Source organism: Chrysemys picta, chromosome 8, assembly GCF_011386835.1.
Source record: "Chrysemys picta bellii isolate R12L10 chromosome 8, ASM1138683v2, whole genome shotgun sequence".
Classification (NCBI taxonomy): Eukaryota; Metazoa; Chordata; order Testudines; family Emydidae; genus Chrysemys; species Chrysemys picta.
In genome coordinates, this window is record NC_088798.1 from 73,620,358 (window position 1) to 73,638,603 (window position 18,246).

General features: G+C 57.7%; 1 protein-coding gene across 1 annotated transcript in view; it reads left to right on the forward strand.

The window, feature by feature from the left end:
* LOC101953166 (uncharacterized) overlaps positions 1 to 18,246 on the forward strand; it is a 28,532-nt gene that overhangs the window by 6,130 nt on the left and 4,156 nt on the right. Inside the window, exons 5-14 of the mRNA XM_024107124.3 lie at positions 3,113 to 3,190; positions 6,812 to 6,894; positions 8,280 to 8,417; positions 9,132 to 9,245; positions 9,797 to 9,927; positions 11,366 to 11,583; positions 13,094 to 13,177; positions 13,702 to 13,822; positions 14,161 to 14,327; positions 16,658 to 16,807. Of these exons, the coding sequence (XP_023962892.2) occupies positions 3,113 to 3,190; positions 6,812 to 6,894; positions 8,280 to 8,417; positions 9,132 to 9,245; positions 9,797 to 9,927; positions 11,366 to 11,583; positions 13,094 to 13,177; positions 13,702 to 13,822; positions 14,161 to 14,327; positions 16,658 to 16,807 (1,284 nt within the window). The remainder of the gene's footprint in view (positions 1 to 3,112; positions 3,191 to 6,811; positions 6,895 to 8,279; positions 8,418 to 9,131; positions 9,246 to 9,796; positions 9,928 to 11,365; positions 11,584 to 13,093; positions 13,178 to 13,701; positions 13,823 to 14,160; positions 14,328 to 16,657; positions 16,808 to 18,246) is intronic.

Below are 18,246 nucleotides of genomic sequence, written 5' to 3' on the forward strand. Positions count from 1 at the left end.
TGCCAGAATCAAATCTAAAATGGCCTCCCCCCTCGTCGGTTCAGTTACCACTTGATGGAGGAATTGATCAGCAAGCACTTCTAGGAACATCTGAGCCCTGTTATTGCTACTAGCGTTTGTTCCCCAATCTATATCCGGGAAGTTAAAGTCCCCCATAATTACACAGTTTCTGTTAGTAATTACTTCTCTAAACACATTAAATAGTTCCTTATCCATATCCTGGGTCGATCCCGGCGGTCTATAGCACACTCCAAGCACTATCCCCGGAGAGGCTCTAGTAGTCCTATTACCCAGTGTGAGTATTGCCCAGACAGACTCTGTGTTATCTAATCCATCCACTATTATTTCTTTACAGTTTATTTCACTATTGACATACAAGGCCACCCCCCCACCTTTACCTTTGTTCCGGTCTTTCCTAAACAGCGCGTACCCCTCCATACCTGTGTTCCAGTCTTGACTGCCATTCCACCACGTTTCCGTTATTCCTACGATATCCGGTTTCAGTTCCTGGACCAAGAGCTCCAATTCCTCCATTTTATTACCTAGGCTTCTGGCATTGGTGTATAAACACCCTAATGTATGTCGTTTAGCCCGTCTCCCATTAGCAGCACTATATGTTGCGGGCCTCCTTGCGTCCGTCCCCCCTGTCCTTCCTATGTCCAATCTCATCTCCCCGGCTATGTCTCCTCTCCTTTTACTCACCTTTTCCATACTGGAATCTGGCGTGGAGATTGTGCATCTCCCAACCGTCTCCCCAAACTTCCTAGTTTAAAGCTCTTTTGATTAGATGAGCCAGCCTCCCTCCCAGAAGTCTATTTCCTTCCCTACTCAGGTGAAGCCCATCCCGCGAGAACAGGTGTCTGTCCCCGAAAGCCTCCCAGTGGCCATACATCCCAAAGCCCTCCTTATAGCACCACTCCCTTAGCCAACTATTTATTCTCACAATCCTATCAGCCCTTTGCTGCCCTTCCCTCGGAACGGGCAGAATCCCACTAAAGATAATCTGAGCCTCTATCTCCTTGAGCGTCTTCCCCAGCCTGGCATAATCTCCCTTGATCCTCTCTAACGAGAACCTAGCCGTGTCATTCGTTCCCACATGAAGGATTATCAAGGGGTTCTTACCTGCTCCTTTTAGGATCCTTTTCAACCGCAGGTCCACATCGCGTATCTTTGCGCCCGGGAGACAGCACACCCTTCTGTTCTCCGGGTCCGCCCTGGTCACAGGCCTGTCCAATCTCCTCAGTAAAGAGTCACCAATCACATACACCTGCCGTTGCCTGGCAACAGTGCGATCTAGTAATCTAGTCTCCGATCCCTCTAGTCCTGACCTGTGCCTGTTCCTATCATCCCTTATGCTCCCCCTTATGCCTTCCTGAATCCTCCCGGGGCCCAGAATTGGTGCTGTCTCCATCAACTCCTCCCCTCTCTCTCTTGGACTAGCTGCTCTTCTCTTCTTCCTCACCCTCCCACCTTCAGTCGCCACCTGCTGCCCCTCCACCTCGCTATCCAAACACTCGAACCTATTCCTGAGTTCTATTCCCCCCTCACTGGCCCTTCTTTTCCTTGGCCTACTTCTCACAGTCACATGCTTCCACCTCCCATGTTCTCCCCCCTCCATTCCCCTCTCACTGTCCTCTACCTCTGCCTCTACCTCCGCCACAGGACATTCTCCTTCAGCCCCCCCTTGCCTTTCCTCCATCAGCTGCTCAAACCCCCGCCTAAACTCCACCAGGGTATCTACCTGCATCTGCAGCCCCTTAATCTTTTCCTCCAGTAACACTATCAGGCGACACTTCATACACACATACCTTAGTTCCAGGTCTCCTGCTAGGACCATATACATACCACAGCTCCCACATGTCGCCATCTGCATTCTGTCTGCTGCTGCTGCTTGGCTCATGGCTGCTGCGGTCCCTGCCCAAAACACCTGGGGGAATGGAGTACAGAACACGCCGCGCCCTCCTGCCTCCCCGCTTACCTCCCCCTGCAAACTCCCTCTCAAACTCCCCTGTTAGCCGCCCTGTTTGCTGCCGCTGGGCGGCCGCTTTTATGGGCCCCTTGATCAGCCAAGCCCCGCCCCCTACTCAGGGCTCGGCGTCCTTCCCAGCACCCAGCCCCTGCCGGCCCCTACAAACAAACACACAAGAACACACAAGAACAACAAGGACAGATGCAAATACAGGTACCTTCTCCTCCAATGAGAACTCCCTCTCAAACTCCCCTGTTAGCCGCCCTGTTTGTTTGCTGCCGCTGCTCGCAGCTGTACCGCTGCCTGGCTGGGCGGCCGCTTTTATGGGCCCCTTGATCAGCCAAGCCCCGCCCCCTACTCAGGGCTCGGCGTCCTTCCCAGCACCTAGCCCCTGCCGGCCCCTTCTCCTCCAATGAGAACTCCCTCTCAAACTCCCCTGTTAGCCGCCCTGTTTGTTTGCTGCCGCTGCTCGCAGCTGTCAATGTCTGGCCTCCCGCCTAGCTCAGCATGTCTCGGTCCCACATAGCATCGGCTCCACATGAGGATAAGAACCTATTAAAGCTGTTAACTGGAGGAGCTGCTCCTTTAGCTCGAACTGTAGTGGCTCATGCTTCTAGCTCTGACGGGTCAAACCCTGCTAACAACCCAAGCGAGGGGATTGGTGTGGGTAATTTGGGTGTAATCAAACGGCAGCGAATAACCACAACGAAGGATCCCGAAATAGACTGACATTTACATTTTACCATTCACAAAAATCCAAGGGCTTCCAGGTCCTAAGGGACTCCTAGCCACCACTAAATTTCCCCCGCACTCCCACTGAAATCTGAGCAGCCATTGGACACAGTGTCCCGGGGGTCAATTGGCAGCCAGGGATCCATTGGCTATGGCATCTCAGGGGTGGGGGAGACAGCCCGGGGAGGCTGCTGCTCACGTGGCAGGGGGTGGCCCTGAGCTCTCAGCTCACCCATAAGCCCAATCCCGCCCTTCCATGAACAGATGCGACAGACCCTGAAATTGAGGGGAGCTCCCCCAGCTATCTGAAAGCAGGACAGATCCCAGCTTCAGAAGAAGCCCCCAGGCCACAAATTCTAGGGAGCTGGTGAGCAAAGCACAGGCCTCTGAGCAGTTCCACCCCCTCTCCAGGTGATAGAAACCTTCTTCCAGGAGCCCAAGCTCCCAGGGGATGGCAGGGACCATCTGCAAACTGTCAGCTTTGTCCAGGTAAGATGGAGTGTGGGAGATCCATCGCTGGTGGGCTGGCGTGTGCCCCAGGCTGGTGTGTGCCTCAGGCTGGCTGCCCATCCTCCAGCCTGGGCCATTGGGGAATGATTTTATAACTCTCATTAGAGCAGTATCTCCCATTGCCCGTGGTGGGGCCCTGGGGCTGCAATCTGTGCTGCCCGCTGGCTGGACTCTCACACCCCCTGGGCACTCTTTGCCATCACCTTCCCAGCTGGGGCACCTGTGAGTCCTGCCAGTCTGCAGGGCAGCCCCCCTCCCCCAATGCCTGAGTCTGAGCCCCAAATTGGGGGATGGGCGGAGCGGGGCAAATGTACTACAGGATCATGGGATTGCTGAGTGTGGGGAAGCTGGGATGTCCCTGGGGGCTCCTGCTCTGAGCAGCAGCTGGGGTGGCTTTTCCTTCCCTCTTTTTTCCCTCTGTTACCCATATGGCTCTGCCTTCCACTGCCCACCCTCACTGCCTGTGGGTAGCTTCCCCAAGGGGGTGGATTGCCCCCTGCTCTGCCCCACCCCTGCTGCTGTCAGTGAGACCTGTGCAGAGTGGGTGGGTGGGTGTGAGAGGCTGGAGCAGAATGGAAACAGTGTACACCTCATTTAAACTCACTTGGCATGGGTGTCAATGACCCCAACAAGGCCAGGATCAGGCCCTGTGTCTCTGAACAGCCTAACAAGTAACAAAACACACTGCGTGCAGAGTCTGCTCCTGTCAGTGGGCCCCACTGGTATAAAGAGGCTGGAAATTGGCTAGGAAAACCCCCAACATGAGGGGATGCTGTGGTGCCATAGAGCTGGCAGATGGGCATCGAGGGGGTGGGGCCGGATTCCCTTTTGCTCCACCCATTCTTGGGTGCTGGGAAGTCCCATGGGCCTGAGCCAGAGTCAGCTGGGGCAGAGCCTGCTCCCAGCAGCTCCAGAGCAAACCTCCACTGCCCAGGCTGCACCAAGCTCACCCTGGCCTCAGCCCACAGGTGGAGCCTGCGGGTTTTGCTGCTGCCCTCAGTAGGTTCTGAACCCCAATCTGTGGGTGCGGGTGCCAGCCTGGTGCATAGGAACCATCCCCTGCCTGGCCCTCCTGGGTCTGAATGCCCCCTGCCGATGCTGCCTCAAGACAGGTTTGTGCCTTGAATTTAAACATCAGAAAGAGGAAACAAAGGAAAAGAAGCAAAGGAATGGAGGGGTGCAACCTGCTGTGCCCTGGAGCCAGCACCTGAGGCTGGGCCATGCCTCCAGATGGGGCTGTGGAGTGGTTAGCTCTTTGGGTTTGCAATAATACTGTTATCCCTGCTAAACCCTGGACAACCAGCTGCCTAACAACCTTCCCTTCAGAACAGTTGGCATGGATCCCTGGTACATCAATACCAAAGAACCATGACAAATGTTTCCATTCAGAGAGGCCCCCGGGAATGTTCCTTTATGAAAAGGAGAGTGGGCAGGCTGCTTCTGTATTAACTTCCTCCCCCATCTCCTGGAGGAAGGAACTATGACATTGATCCTGCCATCGGATCCGTGCAGGTGAACCCTGGCCCTGCCTCTGTGCAGAGTCCTAGTCCTGCAATCGGATCTGCGTGGGCAGCACAGTCCAAGGCCGGGAGCTCAGACAGACAGCTGATTAACTGCCCATCATTCCCTGCCATAATGTAAGGGAGGGGGCTTCTGGTGTTTTCCCATGGGAAGCAATCTCATTTCCCACTCTCACAGCCAGCAGAAGGGGAGAAATCCGGGACAGGCAGGATGGAACCATATTTTATCAACCAAGGCTCACAGCGAAAACATAGCAGGGTCTCCTTGATGTTAGAGCGGGGGCAGCTTTACCAAGGTTGTTCTAATGAAAGAGAAGTGTAGCCAGGACTTCTGATAACAATACAGACCCCCACCACCCTCCAAGGGCCTGATCCAAAGTTCTGTGAATTACTAAATTCAATGGGGATGTGGGTCAGGCCCCAGATGGGTCCAGCTCTTCCGCTATCCCCCTGGCCACCCCACATTATTGGGATGCCACAGGTTTTCAGTGCATCTGCTGGAGTCACATGCAGTCCCCAGCCACAGTCCCACCCAGTTATACACATACACCCCAGCAGTGCTGCCCCCGGGCCCTCAGTGGCATTGTGATACTGGGCAGGAGCCAAGCTTTCCATTGCTGACCAAACTCTAGTTCCCGTCAATTTCCTTTCACATCACTGCATGTGCCCCATGGAGAGCCAGCCCGCCGGGAATGGGGAGGCTCCCAGTTCAGCTGCTTTATAGCTCACCACGTATAGTCTGTCATAGGGTTACCATACGTCCGGATTTTCTCAGACATGTCCGGCTTTTTGGGCCTCAAATCCCCATCCGGGAGGAAATCCCAAAAAGCGGACATGTCCAGGAAAATAGGGAGGGAGGGACCAGCAGTGCTCGGCCGGGGGCCGGAGCCGCTGGGGCCGGCAGTGCTCGGCCGGAGCCGCCAGGGCCGGCGGTGTGGGGCTGGGGCTGGGGTTGCGGGGCCAGAGCTGGCGGTGTGGGACCGGGGCCCGGGCCCGGCAGTGCTCGGCCGGGGGCGGCGGTGCGCTCGGCCGGAGCCGGCGGTGTGGGGCCCGGGGCCGGCTGTGTTCGGCTGGGGGCCGGGCTGGGGCCGGCCAGGGGTGCTCAGCCCAGGGTGCTGGGCTGGGGCCAGGCCAGGGCTGCTCGGCCAGGGGCTGCTCGGCCAGGGGCGGCGGTGCGGGGCCGGGGGCCAGAGCCGGAGCCGGCGGTGTGGGGCCCGGAGCCAGCGGTGTTCGGCCCGGGGCCGGCGGTGTTCGGCCGGGGGTCGGGCTAGGGCCAGCGGTGCGGAGCTGGGGGCTGGGGTGCTCGGCCGGGGCCGGAGCCAGCGGTGCGGGGCCCGGGGCGGGCTGTGTTCGGCTGGGGGCCGGGCTGGGGCCGGCCAGGGGTGCTCAGCCAGGGGTGCTGGGCCGGGGCCGGGCCGGGGGTGCTCGGCCGGGGGCCGGCGGTGCGGGGCCGGGTGGTGCTTGGCCGGGGCTGGGGTCGGGGTCGGGGGCCGGCGGTGCAGGGCCTGAGCCAAGCCGGGCAGGAGACGCCGGGGCCAGAGCCGCGCCTCCTTGCGCCCCCCCGCCCCAGCTTGCCTGCTGCTTCAGGCTTCCCGCGAATCAAATGTTTGCGGGAAGCAGGGGAGGGGAAGGGGCAGGGAGCGAAGCGTCCAGGGGAGGGGGCGGAGTTGGGGTGGGGCCGGGGGCGGGGCTGGGACCCGTGGAGTGTCCTCTTTTTGGACACTTAAAATATGGTAACCCTAGTCAGTCAAGGGTGAGATCCCTGGTCATAGAGCCGGTCCAAGGCCTCTGCACCAGCTCACTGAGCCATGTGGCTGGCTCCCTGCATCAGGGGAACGTCACCGATCAGGACTCCGGGTTTCCTATATGGAGCTAGACCATCGCAGGCATTCCTCATTGTTAATACAGCCCCATGGCTCAGGAGCCCTGTGTGAAACCACCCAGCCAACGGTGTGTTCTCCCAGCCCCCCCTTGGGCTCCTGCCCCCTCTCATTGGGCACTCCCTACCCAGACAGCCCAGTGCCAGCGCTGCTCCATGCCCAGGGTGGCCCCTGCTCAGTACTAATGCTGCTTGTTACAGCTTTGTGCAGATGGAAATGCCCGGGACCTGCTCAGCCCCAGAAATCAAGCCCTGCACGTGCTGGATGTCTCCCCGCTGGGTCTGTACGTACCTGAGCCCTCATTCCTGCTCCTCCCAGGGCATTAGCAAGAGGCTTCCAGTCCCCAGCACCAAGCTGGGCAATAGAGGGGCTAAGGCCACAGTGTGGGGATGGTTTCAGTGACATCTCTGAAAGCTACACGCTGCCCTTGGCCAGAGCACGTGGAGCTTGGGCTTGGGGTGCCATGGCAGAACTGTGGGTGTGTGGTCAGGACTAGAATAGGGAATAGTGCTCAGGACTGAGCATTGGAGGTGGGAGGGCAGGACCAGGAGAGCAGGCTATGGAGCAGGCCAGGACTGGGCACCTTTGGCAGAGCAGTTAAGAGCCCAAGACTGGACAGGGATGGGGGGACTGTGGCTCAGAATTGGGATGCACTGCAGAGCTGGGGGTGGGAGCGCAGGACAGCAGGGGGTGCACTGCAAAGCTGGGGATGGGAGTGCAGGAAAGTAGGGGTGCACTGCAGAGCTGGAAGGAACCCCACCCAGCACGCAGCCACTGTCCCTTCCTCACCCAGGGACTTTGAATCCTTCTGTTTCTAAAGCACTTTATTTACTCAGGGACAAGCCTGCAGCTGGATAGAAGCCAGTGGAGAGGGGATGGGCTGGGGGCTGGCTGGAAGAGGCCCATTCCCAGCTGCTGGCAGCAGGGGGGACATGCCACGACCGTGCAGCCAGGGGCAGCTGCTTGGTAGGGCCAGCATTGTGCTGCTCTGCACTCACTCCCATTGATGGTGCCACCTGGCAAAGCCCGGCTCTGGGCAGGCAGAAAGCAGCTTGGCTGGTGGCCTCTGGAGAGGGGTATGGGGAGGCCTCCCGCTCCAGTACTACTGAGGCACTAAGGCTGCAGTGGGAGGAGGCTGGGCTCCATCCCCCAGTTGCCTGGGGCTGAGGGACAAGGTGCCCCAAAGGCCACTGAGCAGCTGCTCTGCTCTGGGAATGGCGCCCAAGCCTGGGGGCATGTGAGGGGGTGCCCCCTCCTTAGCCAGGGCAAAGGATGGGAGGAAAGGCCTGGGTGATGAGCTGCAAGAGGGAAGAGCATCTCTGATGTTGGAGAATGTGTTGACTCCACAAGCCTGTGGCCCCAAGCTCTGCTCATCACGTGGTCTGGTAGGACCCAGGGTGATTGCAGCCAGGGGAAGACCTGGGAACCCCCCCGACAGCCTCTCAGTCTGCACAGGGACTGCCCCACCCCTGGGCTGGGGTGAGAGCTGATCCTGTGGGCCGGGGTTGGGGGTGATGGAGCTAGTCCCTCCAGAGCATGGGCCAAAGGAGGAAGGGGACGGGAGGAGATCCAGAGGGTTTGGTTGCTCTGCCCCATGCGGGGCTTGTGCTGGTTCCCCCCCTGTGCTCTTTCACCCAGAGCCTCTTACTCCTGGCTCTCTGTTTCTAGGATGGTGGAAGAGGCAAGTGAAATTGTGGTGTCCAACTCTACAGCTGCCTACAGCTTCTATGTGAGGGGGCTGGAGGACAGTCCAGCACTGTCCCAAGGGTGTTCGCAGCAGTCCCAGGTGGAGCGGCAAGGAGCCACGTAAGGGTCAAGGCTAGGGGAGGGCACCCCAGGGTGTGTGTACTGGTGGGGGGAGTGGCTCTGGGACTGCTACTGCAACTGTACATCTTCTGTAAGGGACCCTACATGCTCCTTGGCCATCTCCTATCCACTTCCCAAGCAGGCCTGGCCCTGTTTATCTGGGTGAATTCCCAGAGCACAGGTGGGTTGGCTGGCTGCCATCTTTGAGAGCTCAGAGCCAGATCCCAAGGGCTCCCCAGCCAGAGCTTGAGGGGCTGTGTGTGCAGAAGAAGGGGACTGGAAATGGGACCAAAGGGGCTTTCCCAAAGCCCAGGAAGGGGAGAAGGTAGAGAAGCTGCTGGCAAGATCTGAGCACTAGCCCTCTGGCCCCTGGGAGCTGGATTCGGCCCTGGGGCAGTAGATCCTGCACCCCCCTAGACAGAGAAGCTCCAAGGCATCTCCATCGGAAGCAGCCACAAGCCATGCAGTGTCTTCATGCTGAGCTCCCCAGATGTGTACCTAGAGGGGAAATTGTGGTAACTTGCTCAAGTGCTGTCACAGCAGCAGGACTGACTCAGCTAGGTCCTGCTGCGTCAGCAGCTGAGCCACAACCCGACACCTTGGGAGCATGCCAGGGAAGGGGCTGTTCCGCTTGTCACGGCCCATTGCCCCCTGGTTCCTGGGAAGGTGAGCAGCTGCCTCCCGTGCATGCCCTCACCCTCCTGCCTTCCCCAGGTGCGGCAGCCTGTTCACCCTCACCATGGAGCAGGAGCTGGAGGGCTGCAGGCGCCAACGCTCGGCTGTCAGGATTTTGGAGTTCCCCCGAGGGGCCGGGCCCTGTGTGGAGCCGTACGTACAGGGGGGACATGCAGCTCCAAGCTGCATCTCCAGGGCACCAGCCCATGGCTTGTCCATGGTCAATGGGATCCCGTGGAACTCACTGCTGCAGGATAATGAGACCAATAGTTCCATACATTTGAAAAGAGGCTCAGGCTGGTATATGATCAGCAGCAGCAATGGCACCCAAGGCTTGCAGTCCCCCTGCTTCACTTTTATTTATGTGCATGGCCATAGCACTCAAAAGCCCTGGCCAGGATCAGGACCTCATTGTGCCATGTGCTCTACAGAGCCTGCCTGGTCACTAGCTGGGGGCAGGAAGGGATTCCCCCATGGGACCATGGTGCCCAAACAGCCAAGAATTTCACCCACCTTTCCTCAGCAGCACCTAGCACTGGAGACAGGCGCCCAGGCTGGGTGGGACTGGGCCATGTGCTGGGCCCTTGGCCTTATACTTTGATTCCCACCTTAATTAATAATAATAATGATTATAATGGTGTGCTGTTGTCTCTGTGCCTTCCCACCTGTGGGGCTCTCATACCCAGTGTCCTGTCTCTCTGCAGTCTCTCACCCCTGCTCCAAGCTCTGGCTCCCGGTGAGCTCCCGGACAATGCAGGATTCCTCCCCTGGATTCTCAAGCGGATGCTAGAAGGAAACAACCTCACGTTCCTGCTGCTGTGTTTGACCCTGCCAGGTACTTGCCCCACTACTGCCCATCATACCCACTCCGCCCCAGGGCAGGGATTGGTGTCTGGGGTCCATGCACCAGTGCTGAGTCTGCCCCCTGCTGGGCAGACCCTGGAACACCCACGTTCAGTTAGCAGAATCGCACCATCTGCCAGCCAGACTCCCCGAGGACACAGCCAGGACATGCCTGCAGCTGGAGGTACAGGCCAGTCCAGATGCAGCAGATTTACAGCGAGCACCTGGCTCTGGGTGGAGCCAGAAGGAGCCATGCTGGCCTGTTCTATGATCCTACAGCTAGAGGCCAGTCAGGAAAGGAGAGAAGGGCATGGGATTAATGCTCCCCATCCCCTTGCACTGCTCTGGACAGAGGGGCCACCGCCTAGTGCTGCACTGCGTGGGGTGGGGCTAACCCCTGGCCCTAGGGCTGCTCTGAGTGGAGGGGATTAGTGCCAGCGGCTCCAAAGGCCAATGTGTTCGTCTGACTCTGCCATGCACTGAAAGATGCCCAGGGGTTTGCCTGGGTTGCTTCCTTTCTACCTCCCTCCACAGGCCTCCCTGTGTCTCTGCACTGCCCTTCCTGCACTCATCTAACTTTGGCTTTGGGGGCCCCATCATGCAGCTCCACCCCTGTGGGTGCGAGAGTCTTCTCCTCTGCAGCAGACTCCCTGCAGCTCTGAGTTCATCTCAGCCCTTGGTAGGACAGAAGCACTGCCCCCAGTGACTGTCCCCCTTTCACTGTAATGTAGTAGCTGCAGAGGCCATCCAGGCAGCAAGGGTGAAAGACGCTCTGCAAAGTAAAGGCAGAGAGTTTGCTTCAGGGCTTCCCGTCGATCTGCTCGCCGGGCACCTGTCTGTGCCACGGCAGCTCGTCTCTGCCTTCTCGGGTGCACCTGACATCTTATCATGCCGGGTCCTGAGTGCGGGGAACTTTTGCATTCACATGCAGCAACCACAGAGCCCCCTCCCCCAACATCTGAGAGTCCTGTCCCGTGTTGGTCCCTGGGCCCCATTTCTTGGTGATCCCAGATAGATTCCCCAGTCCTTGGCCTGTGATCTCTCCAATCTTTTTCCCGGAAGTTGGCCATGGTCTGACATTCCCACTGGGAGGGCAGGAAGATTCCCTGCTGCTCAGAGCATGGTGCCAGCTTGTTAGCTGGGAGCCAGTGTCGGAAAGACTCCACAGAGTTCGCACCTGCTATTGCCTCCAGTCCCTGCATGGCCAGCCTGGGCACAGTGACTTCATGTTGGTCTGCAGGGATTGTTGCTGTAATTCAGCCCTCAGGCATGGCTAACTGGACTGATTATTCCAGCAAATTCCCCTCCCACCCATCCTCCCACTGCCCTCTTTCCTGTCTCCCTGGCCTCTGCTCCCTGTAGTCTCTAAGTGTATGACATTGACTCCTGCTCCAGCAGCCCTCATGGCTGAATACTCTCTGGTCTTGTAGATGCCTCTGGAGAAGAGATCCTGTCAGCCCTTTCGCTGGCTGAGCAGGTGAGGGGACTGGCCAAGAAGGTCTCACCAACCCACTGGGATCCTGCTAAAGCAGCTTGGAGGCAGAGGGCAGAGATCCGAGAGCTGAGGGCCCAGCTCCTCTCCAGCAGCAGCCGCACAGTGCAGGAAAGTGTGATCAGCCAGCTGAGGAGAGTGCTGAGGGACCTGCAGGTGGGAGAAGCAGACACACTGCACATCTAGCTGTACACTGCTGGGACACTCGTGCCCGAGCTGGCTAGCCCAGAGCTGTGCGCCATTTTTCACAACACAACCAATGATTTAGATAATGGGATAGAGAGTACACTTATAAAGTTTGTGGACTATACCAAACTGGGAGGGGTTGCAAGTGCTTTGGAGGATAGGATTAAACTTCAAAATAATCTGGACAAACTGGAGAAATGATCTGAAGTAAATAGGATGAAATTCACTAAGGACAAATGCAAAGTACTCCACTTAGGAACAATCAGCTGCACACACAAAATGGGAAATGATTGCCTAGGAAGGAGTACTGTGGAAAGGGATCTGGGGGTCACAGTGGATCACAAGCTAAATATGAGTCAACAGTGCAACGCTGTTGCAAAAAAAGTGAACATCATTCTGGGATGTATTGGCAGGAGTGATGTAAGCAAGACAGGAGAAGTAATTCTTCCGCTCTACTCTGCACTGATTAGACCCCAACTGGAGTATTGTGTCCAGTTCTGGGCACCACATTTCAGGAAAGATGTGGACAAATTGGAGAAAGTCCAAAAGAGAACAACAAAAATGATTAAAGGTCCAGAAAACATGACCTATGTGGGAAGATTGAAAAAATTGGGTTTGTTTAGTCTGGAAAAGAGAAGACTGAGAGGGGCCATAACAGTTTTCCAGTACATAAAAGGTTGTTACAAGGAGGGAGAACAACTGTTCTCCTTAACTTCTGAGGATAGGGCAAGAAGCAATGGTCTTAAAATAAAGAAGCAAGGGAGGTTTAGGATGGACATTAGGAAAAACATCCTAACTGTCAGGGTGGTTAAGCACTGGAATAAACTGCCTAGGGAGGCTGTGGAATCTCTGTCATTGGAGGTTTTAAAGAGCAGGTTAAACACCAGTGCTTCAGCAGGGGCATCAGTTCGCAATGCATTCTGGGATGGAGGAACATCACCCATCCAGACAGCAACATAATAATGTTCTCATCTACCTTCTGGGAAGACAGCCTTGTGCCAGGCCAGGGGTGTGGGACTCTGGGCTGTCTAGGTTACTAGGTTCTAGGGGTGGATACAGCGTAGGTAGATGCACCATTCTGCAGGTAGCACAGTGTATGCCTAGTTATGTGTGTGTGCCACATGGCTGTATGCATGCACAGTGCTGGATGCAGATGGGTTGGCATGGGTTACGTGGCTGTAACACTCTGGGCCTAAGTCTGAACAGAAATAAAGTTCTTGTCTTGTAAACCTGAGTGTAAGCGTCCCCAGGTGTCCCTTGCATCTCCTCAGGGCAGAAGGAGTTAGCCAGAGACTGGGGAGAGTTTGTCTCCTGGAAGGGGTTAGGATCTCCAATGCTCCAGGGCTGTGCAGTCAGCAGATGCCGGAGGTGCTGTGGATGATGGGCTTACCTAGGACTTGGCTTGCTGCCCCCCATGGACAGCATGGTCCCTGTGGTGGTGACACACAGCACAATGAGGTCTCCCGGGCCTGTTTTCCAGGTGCTGAAGAACCAGAGCTGGGAGAAAAAGAAAGAGATGTCGGAGGCATTTGAAGGAAGTGGGAGCTGTCATCTTGAAGCCAAGGTGAATCCGGGATTCCAGCTGCTCATCACTGCCCTCCAGATGCAGAGCAGTGGCACAGGGACGTGACACAGGACAAGGAACATCCTCTCCCCCTAGCAGCAGAGTCGTAGGAGCAGGCATAAGTGATACAGATAAAGTCAGAACCCATCCCCAAGCCAAGCAGAGAGCTAGCTTGTACAGTAACCATGCAGCTCCCTGCTGGGCCAGCTCCGGGTCTCCTCCCAGCACTTTATGCACCATCTTCAGAATCTGGGCCACACAGTCAGGGAAAGCCCACACTCAGCACTGTGTCAGAGGTTGGACAGCTGGGGCCCTGCACAGCTGGCCAGCTGCTGGCTGGGATGAGCTTGAGATGGCTGTGCTTCATCGCTGCGGGGGACTGAGGATGGGGGCTGGGAAGCAGAGTCTGTGTGGGAGGGGCTGCAAGTGAGGGGGAATGCTCTGTCAGAGGTCCCCAGTGTTACAGCGGATCCTGGCCCCATTTAGCTTTAACAGGGCCCTGTCTGATGTGTCCCACACTACAGGGTCGAATCCCATTGTGGCTGGGCAGGGACGATCAGCTTACAAACCAGGCGCTGACAGATATGCTGAGAAGCCAAGAGTTCCTGGACAGAGGCAACTCTAAGCCAGATGGAGACGTCCCAGGTGTGGGAGCAATTTCAGGACTGGGTCTGTCCTTGCCTAACCTGGGGGTGCATTGGCAGCTAACATGATCTGAGGGCTCAGATAACTTGTTAAATACCCAGAGAATGACCCCTCCTTGGGGTCAGCCTCACCCCACACCAGCTGAGAGGGCACCAGCGAGGCTGGGTGCAGTCCAGCTTGCTGTTAAGGGGACCTACAGTGGAGAAACTTCTGGGTCTGGACCTCCTTAGGGGCGGAAGGGGGGCTGGGAGAGGGGCTTGTGTGGCTGTGTTGGGGGTTCTGCTTCTTTTTCCCCAGCATCCCCTCCCCTGCAGATCCTCCTCCCTCTTTTCCTGCAGGGTTTGTTCCCCTCTGTAATGACAAAGGAGGCGAAGCTGCCACAAGTAGCCCCGGGTGGTTTGGCCAAATCCCCCCGAGCATGGGAGCAGTGACAGGGGAGAAGCCTTTGCAAAGTGGAGCCAGCAGAACACAGGAACCAACCTGCACTGCTAGTGTGACCGGCGCGGTGAGTGCGATGCACTGGGGCTAGAAGATAGGCCCACGGACACCACAAGGCAGCCTGGAGTAGAAGGTCTCCCTGTCTGCACAGATTTGATTTCCCTAGACGTGACTTACGTCATGGTGACAGGGCTGGCTGCAGCTCCCTCTTGAGCCTTCCCCTCTCCTGGGGTGGGATCCTGTAATTCTCCTACTCTCAGGATAGGCCCTGGGCTACAACAGCCAACAGGTAACAACTGCAGGTCCAACTGGGTTCAGGCACCTGCAGTTCTTCCCTCCAGGAGGCTGTGGCCAGGGGCACACGGGAATCAGACAGCCTGCTTAAAACCAAACATTATTGATTTTAACAGCAGGAACAAAGTGTTAGAGAAAAAGGATTTTAAAACGACAGGCAGCCTACACATGTCTCTCACTGAAAGCCCTCCCATCCCAATGATCACTGAGCAAGCTGAACTCCTGTGTGGGTCCTGGGTGTCAGTCTGGCCCCCTAAACAGCTCCCCTACGCCCATCCCCTCTCTTGAGAGCAGGGAGGGAGGGGGCTTTTCAAACATGCCACAGTCCTTTAGATCTTCTGGCTCCAACACCTTTTCCCATCCTGTCATTGTCTCTTCACAGCCCACAAGTGTTTGTGGAGAAATGGTTTATCTGGAGCCATTCTTCTTCCTGACTGATGTCAGCCCCACTACTATTCTCTATTATAGACTGGATTTCATCCAGCAGGAACTCAAAGTGCTTCACAAACAATACATATACCATTGCTGCAATGCAGCCACCTCTGGGGTGGAATGTGGCAGGTATCTATCTGCACACAGCAATGCTACACAACAATTTAGACACAAGGGGTTCAATTTTCCTCTCACTTACCCTAGTGTTAGACTTTTGATTTCCATGGTGTTACTTTTGACTTACCCCATTCTATATGAGAGGAGACTCAGGCCCTGCAAAGCGAAAAGGACCAACGTAGCCAAAGGAACTATCAGGAGATTTCGGGGAGGTGGCGTTTAATCACCCAAGCAAGATCAGGCCCCAACAGAAGGACTCCCACCACAGAGTTCATGCATCATCCAAAAGCCCCAATACTGTGTAGTTCTAATGAGCTGGAGCCTGTCCAGGCTGCAGGCATAGCCAGCCTGGCTTCCTGCTCAGCCCTCAGCCAGACTGCCAGGAGCCCCAGCTGGGCACAGAATTGCGGGCTGTTCTCTGTCTGACTTGGAAGGGAACCGACCCCCCTGCTGTTCTGCCTGGATTGACCTTTCCAAGAGATCTGCTCTCACTACGTTTCACATAGTCCAGCCTCTGCTGCCACGAGGGCTCTCAGTGCACTGCATCTCCTGCCCAGCCGGCACTACCATACTGGGCTGGGACACTGTGATCTTCCAGCTGGGCCCAGCTCTCACTGTATCCTACAGCCACTCCAGCTGGGAGAAGCTACACGCAGAGCCAGTGCTCTTACCCCTGCTGGGAGAGGCAGGGATTGCAGTAACTCTGAGAGCCTTTCCCCCCAGGTCCCTACAGCACCTCCTGCTCAGAGAAATTGGGCTGCAGCCCTCCTACAGGCAGTGAGTTCACACCATTTCATGCAGGCAGGGAGCTGAGCTCTCCCCCACAGATGGCGCATTATTGTACTGGGGGGAGCCCCAGAGCAGTGTGGCTCCCCACAGGGCGGCTGAGAGCTGGAGGGGAATGGAGAAGCCTTGGGAAATCTCTGCTCCATGACCGGAGAACAGAGGGGACCGACTGGGCAGTCAAGGAGGGAATGGGGTCGGGGGTGAAACCTGGTGAGTCAGAACTTGTTCCTCAGCCCTGCGCCCAGCTGAGCTTCCTGCCTCAGCCCAGGCTGGTAATGGTGCGAGCTCCTGGGGGCTGTGCCTTGAAGAGGTATAAAGGGCTTAGAGTGTCCTGCCTGTGCTGCATCCATCCCACATCATGTCTGCCCTGTGCTATGCACGGTCCACCCCATGCTGCACATGTGCAGGAGGTGAAGAGGACCATAGCAGTCCCGTACACTATACTGCAGCCCTCTGCCCTCACTCAGCCACCCTGCACCCCCCTGTCCTCAATTCAGGAAACCTCCGGGGTGTTTCACTGGGGAGGACATGCAGGCTTGTCCCCACTCCTCTTTCTTCCCTGTTTTGTCTCTCCCTGGTGTTAGGACAAGGTCCCTCTGGCACAACACTCGGTGCAACCCCCCAGTGCTCCCAAGCATGCAAATGCCAATGCAGAGGGATCCCAAGCTGCCTGCCTGGCTCCCTCTCTGCACCCCAGCGCTGCAGCTGTGAATGGCCTGCGTAAGAGAGTCACTTCCTGGGTGCCTTCTCGTGTCTGCTCTCTGCCAGGTGGGGAGCTGGGCCTCTCAGCAGCACCCGGCTCTGGAGCTGCAGTTTGCCATGGCCAAGGCCAGGAGGCAGTGTCTGCGGGAGCAGCACCAGCGGCTCATCCAGCAGGAACTGCTGAAGCTGGAGGAGGAGCTAGCAGGCAACCAGGAGGTGAGTGGGGAATAGGGTTACCATATTTCCACAATCAAAAAAGAGGACACTGGGGGGGGGGGGGGGGGGGGGAGGGAGTCCCACTCTAGCCCCGCCCCTGCCCTGCCCCATCCACTCCCTCCCACTTCCCACCCCCTGACTGCCCCCCTCAGAACCCCCAACTCCCCTCCGCTCCTTGTCCCCTGACTGCCCCCTCCTGGGACCCCTGCCACTAACTGCCCCCTAAGACTCCACCCCCTATCTAAGCCTCCCTGCTTCTTGTCCCCTGACTGCCCCCACCTGAGAACCCCCCACCCTCACTATCCCCATAGGACCCTACGTGTCCCCTGACTGCCCTGACCCTTATCCACACCCCCACCCCATATTCACACCCCCGCCCCCAGACAGACCCCCTGGACTCCCATGCCCTATCCAACTGCTCCCCACCCCCTGACAGGACCCCCAGAACTCCCGACCCATCCAACCCCCTCTGCTCCCTGCCTGCCTCGACCCCTCTCCACACCCCTGCCCTATCCAACTGCTCCCCACCCCCTGACAGCCCCCCCAGAGCCTCCGACCCATCCAACCCTCCCCCCCCCCGACCAGGGCTGGCTTTAGTAAGAGCCCAGGAATCGGGCTGCGCTCTGGCCGGGGTCGCGGGGTTTGGGCTGGGCCGGAGGTGCTCGGCCGGAGCCGGAGCTGCTGGGGCCAGGGCCGGAGCTGCTCGGCCGGCACCACTCGGCCGGAACTGGGGCTGCCACCCTGGGGCCCGAGCCGAGCCAGAGCCGCAGCCGTTCGGCTGGGGCCGGACTGGGCTGCGCCACGCCTCGCCTCCCCGGAGCCCTCCTCCCCGCATCCCCCTCCCCAGCTTACCTGCTGCTGCCCGTCTGTTCCTGCTTGTTTTCAGACTTCCCGTGAACATCTGATTCGCGGGAAGCAGGGGAGGGGGAGGAGCAGGGGGGCGGAGCGTTCAGGGGAGGGGAAAGACAGCTGCGGGACCGGGCGGCGTGCTAAGGCTGCAGGGGACGGTGGGAGCCGGGAAGGGGCTTTGGCTGCCCAGGGGCGCTTGGCCGCCACTTTTCAATCTATAAATAGCCGACCAGGGGGAAATCCCGGACATTTTTAGATTTTTAGAAATCCCCCCCGGATGGCTATTTATAGACCGAAAAGCCGGACATATCCGGGGAAATCCAGAGGTATGGTAGCCCTAGTGGGGAATAGACCCTCACCTGGTACCCGGGGCTAAGAGCAGAACACAGGGTGATGAGGCAATAAGGGGGCCCAAAAGCAATGGTCCCGGATGGCAAGCTGGGGGCAGGTGTCCATGGCAAGGCCTAGAGCTGCAGTCAGCCAAGGCCAGGATGCAGGGCCGGAGCAGAGTGAGGAAAATGGGCACTTTGCAGTGACATCGGAAGCCACGCTCCAAGGCTGCAGGCACAGGGAGGCTCTGCTCACTGGGG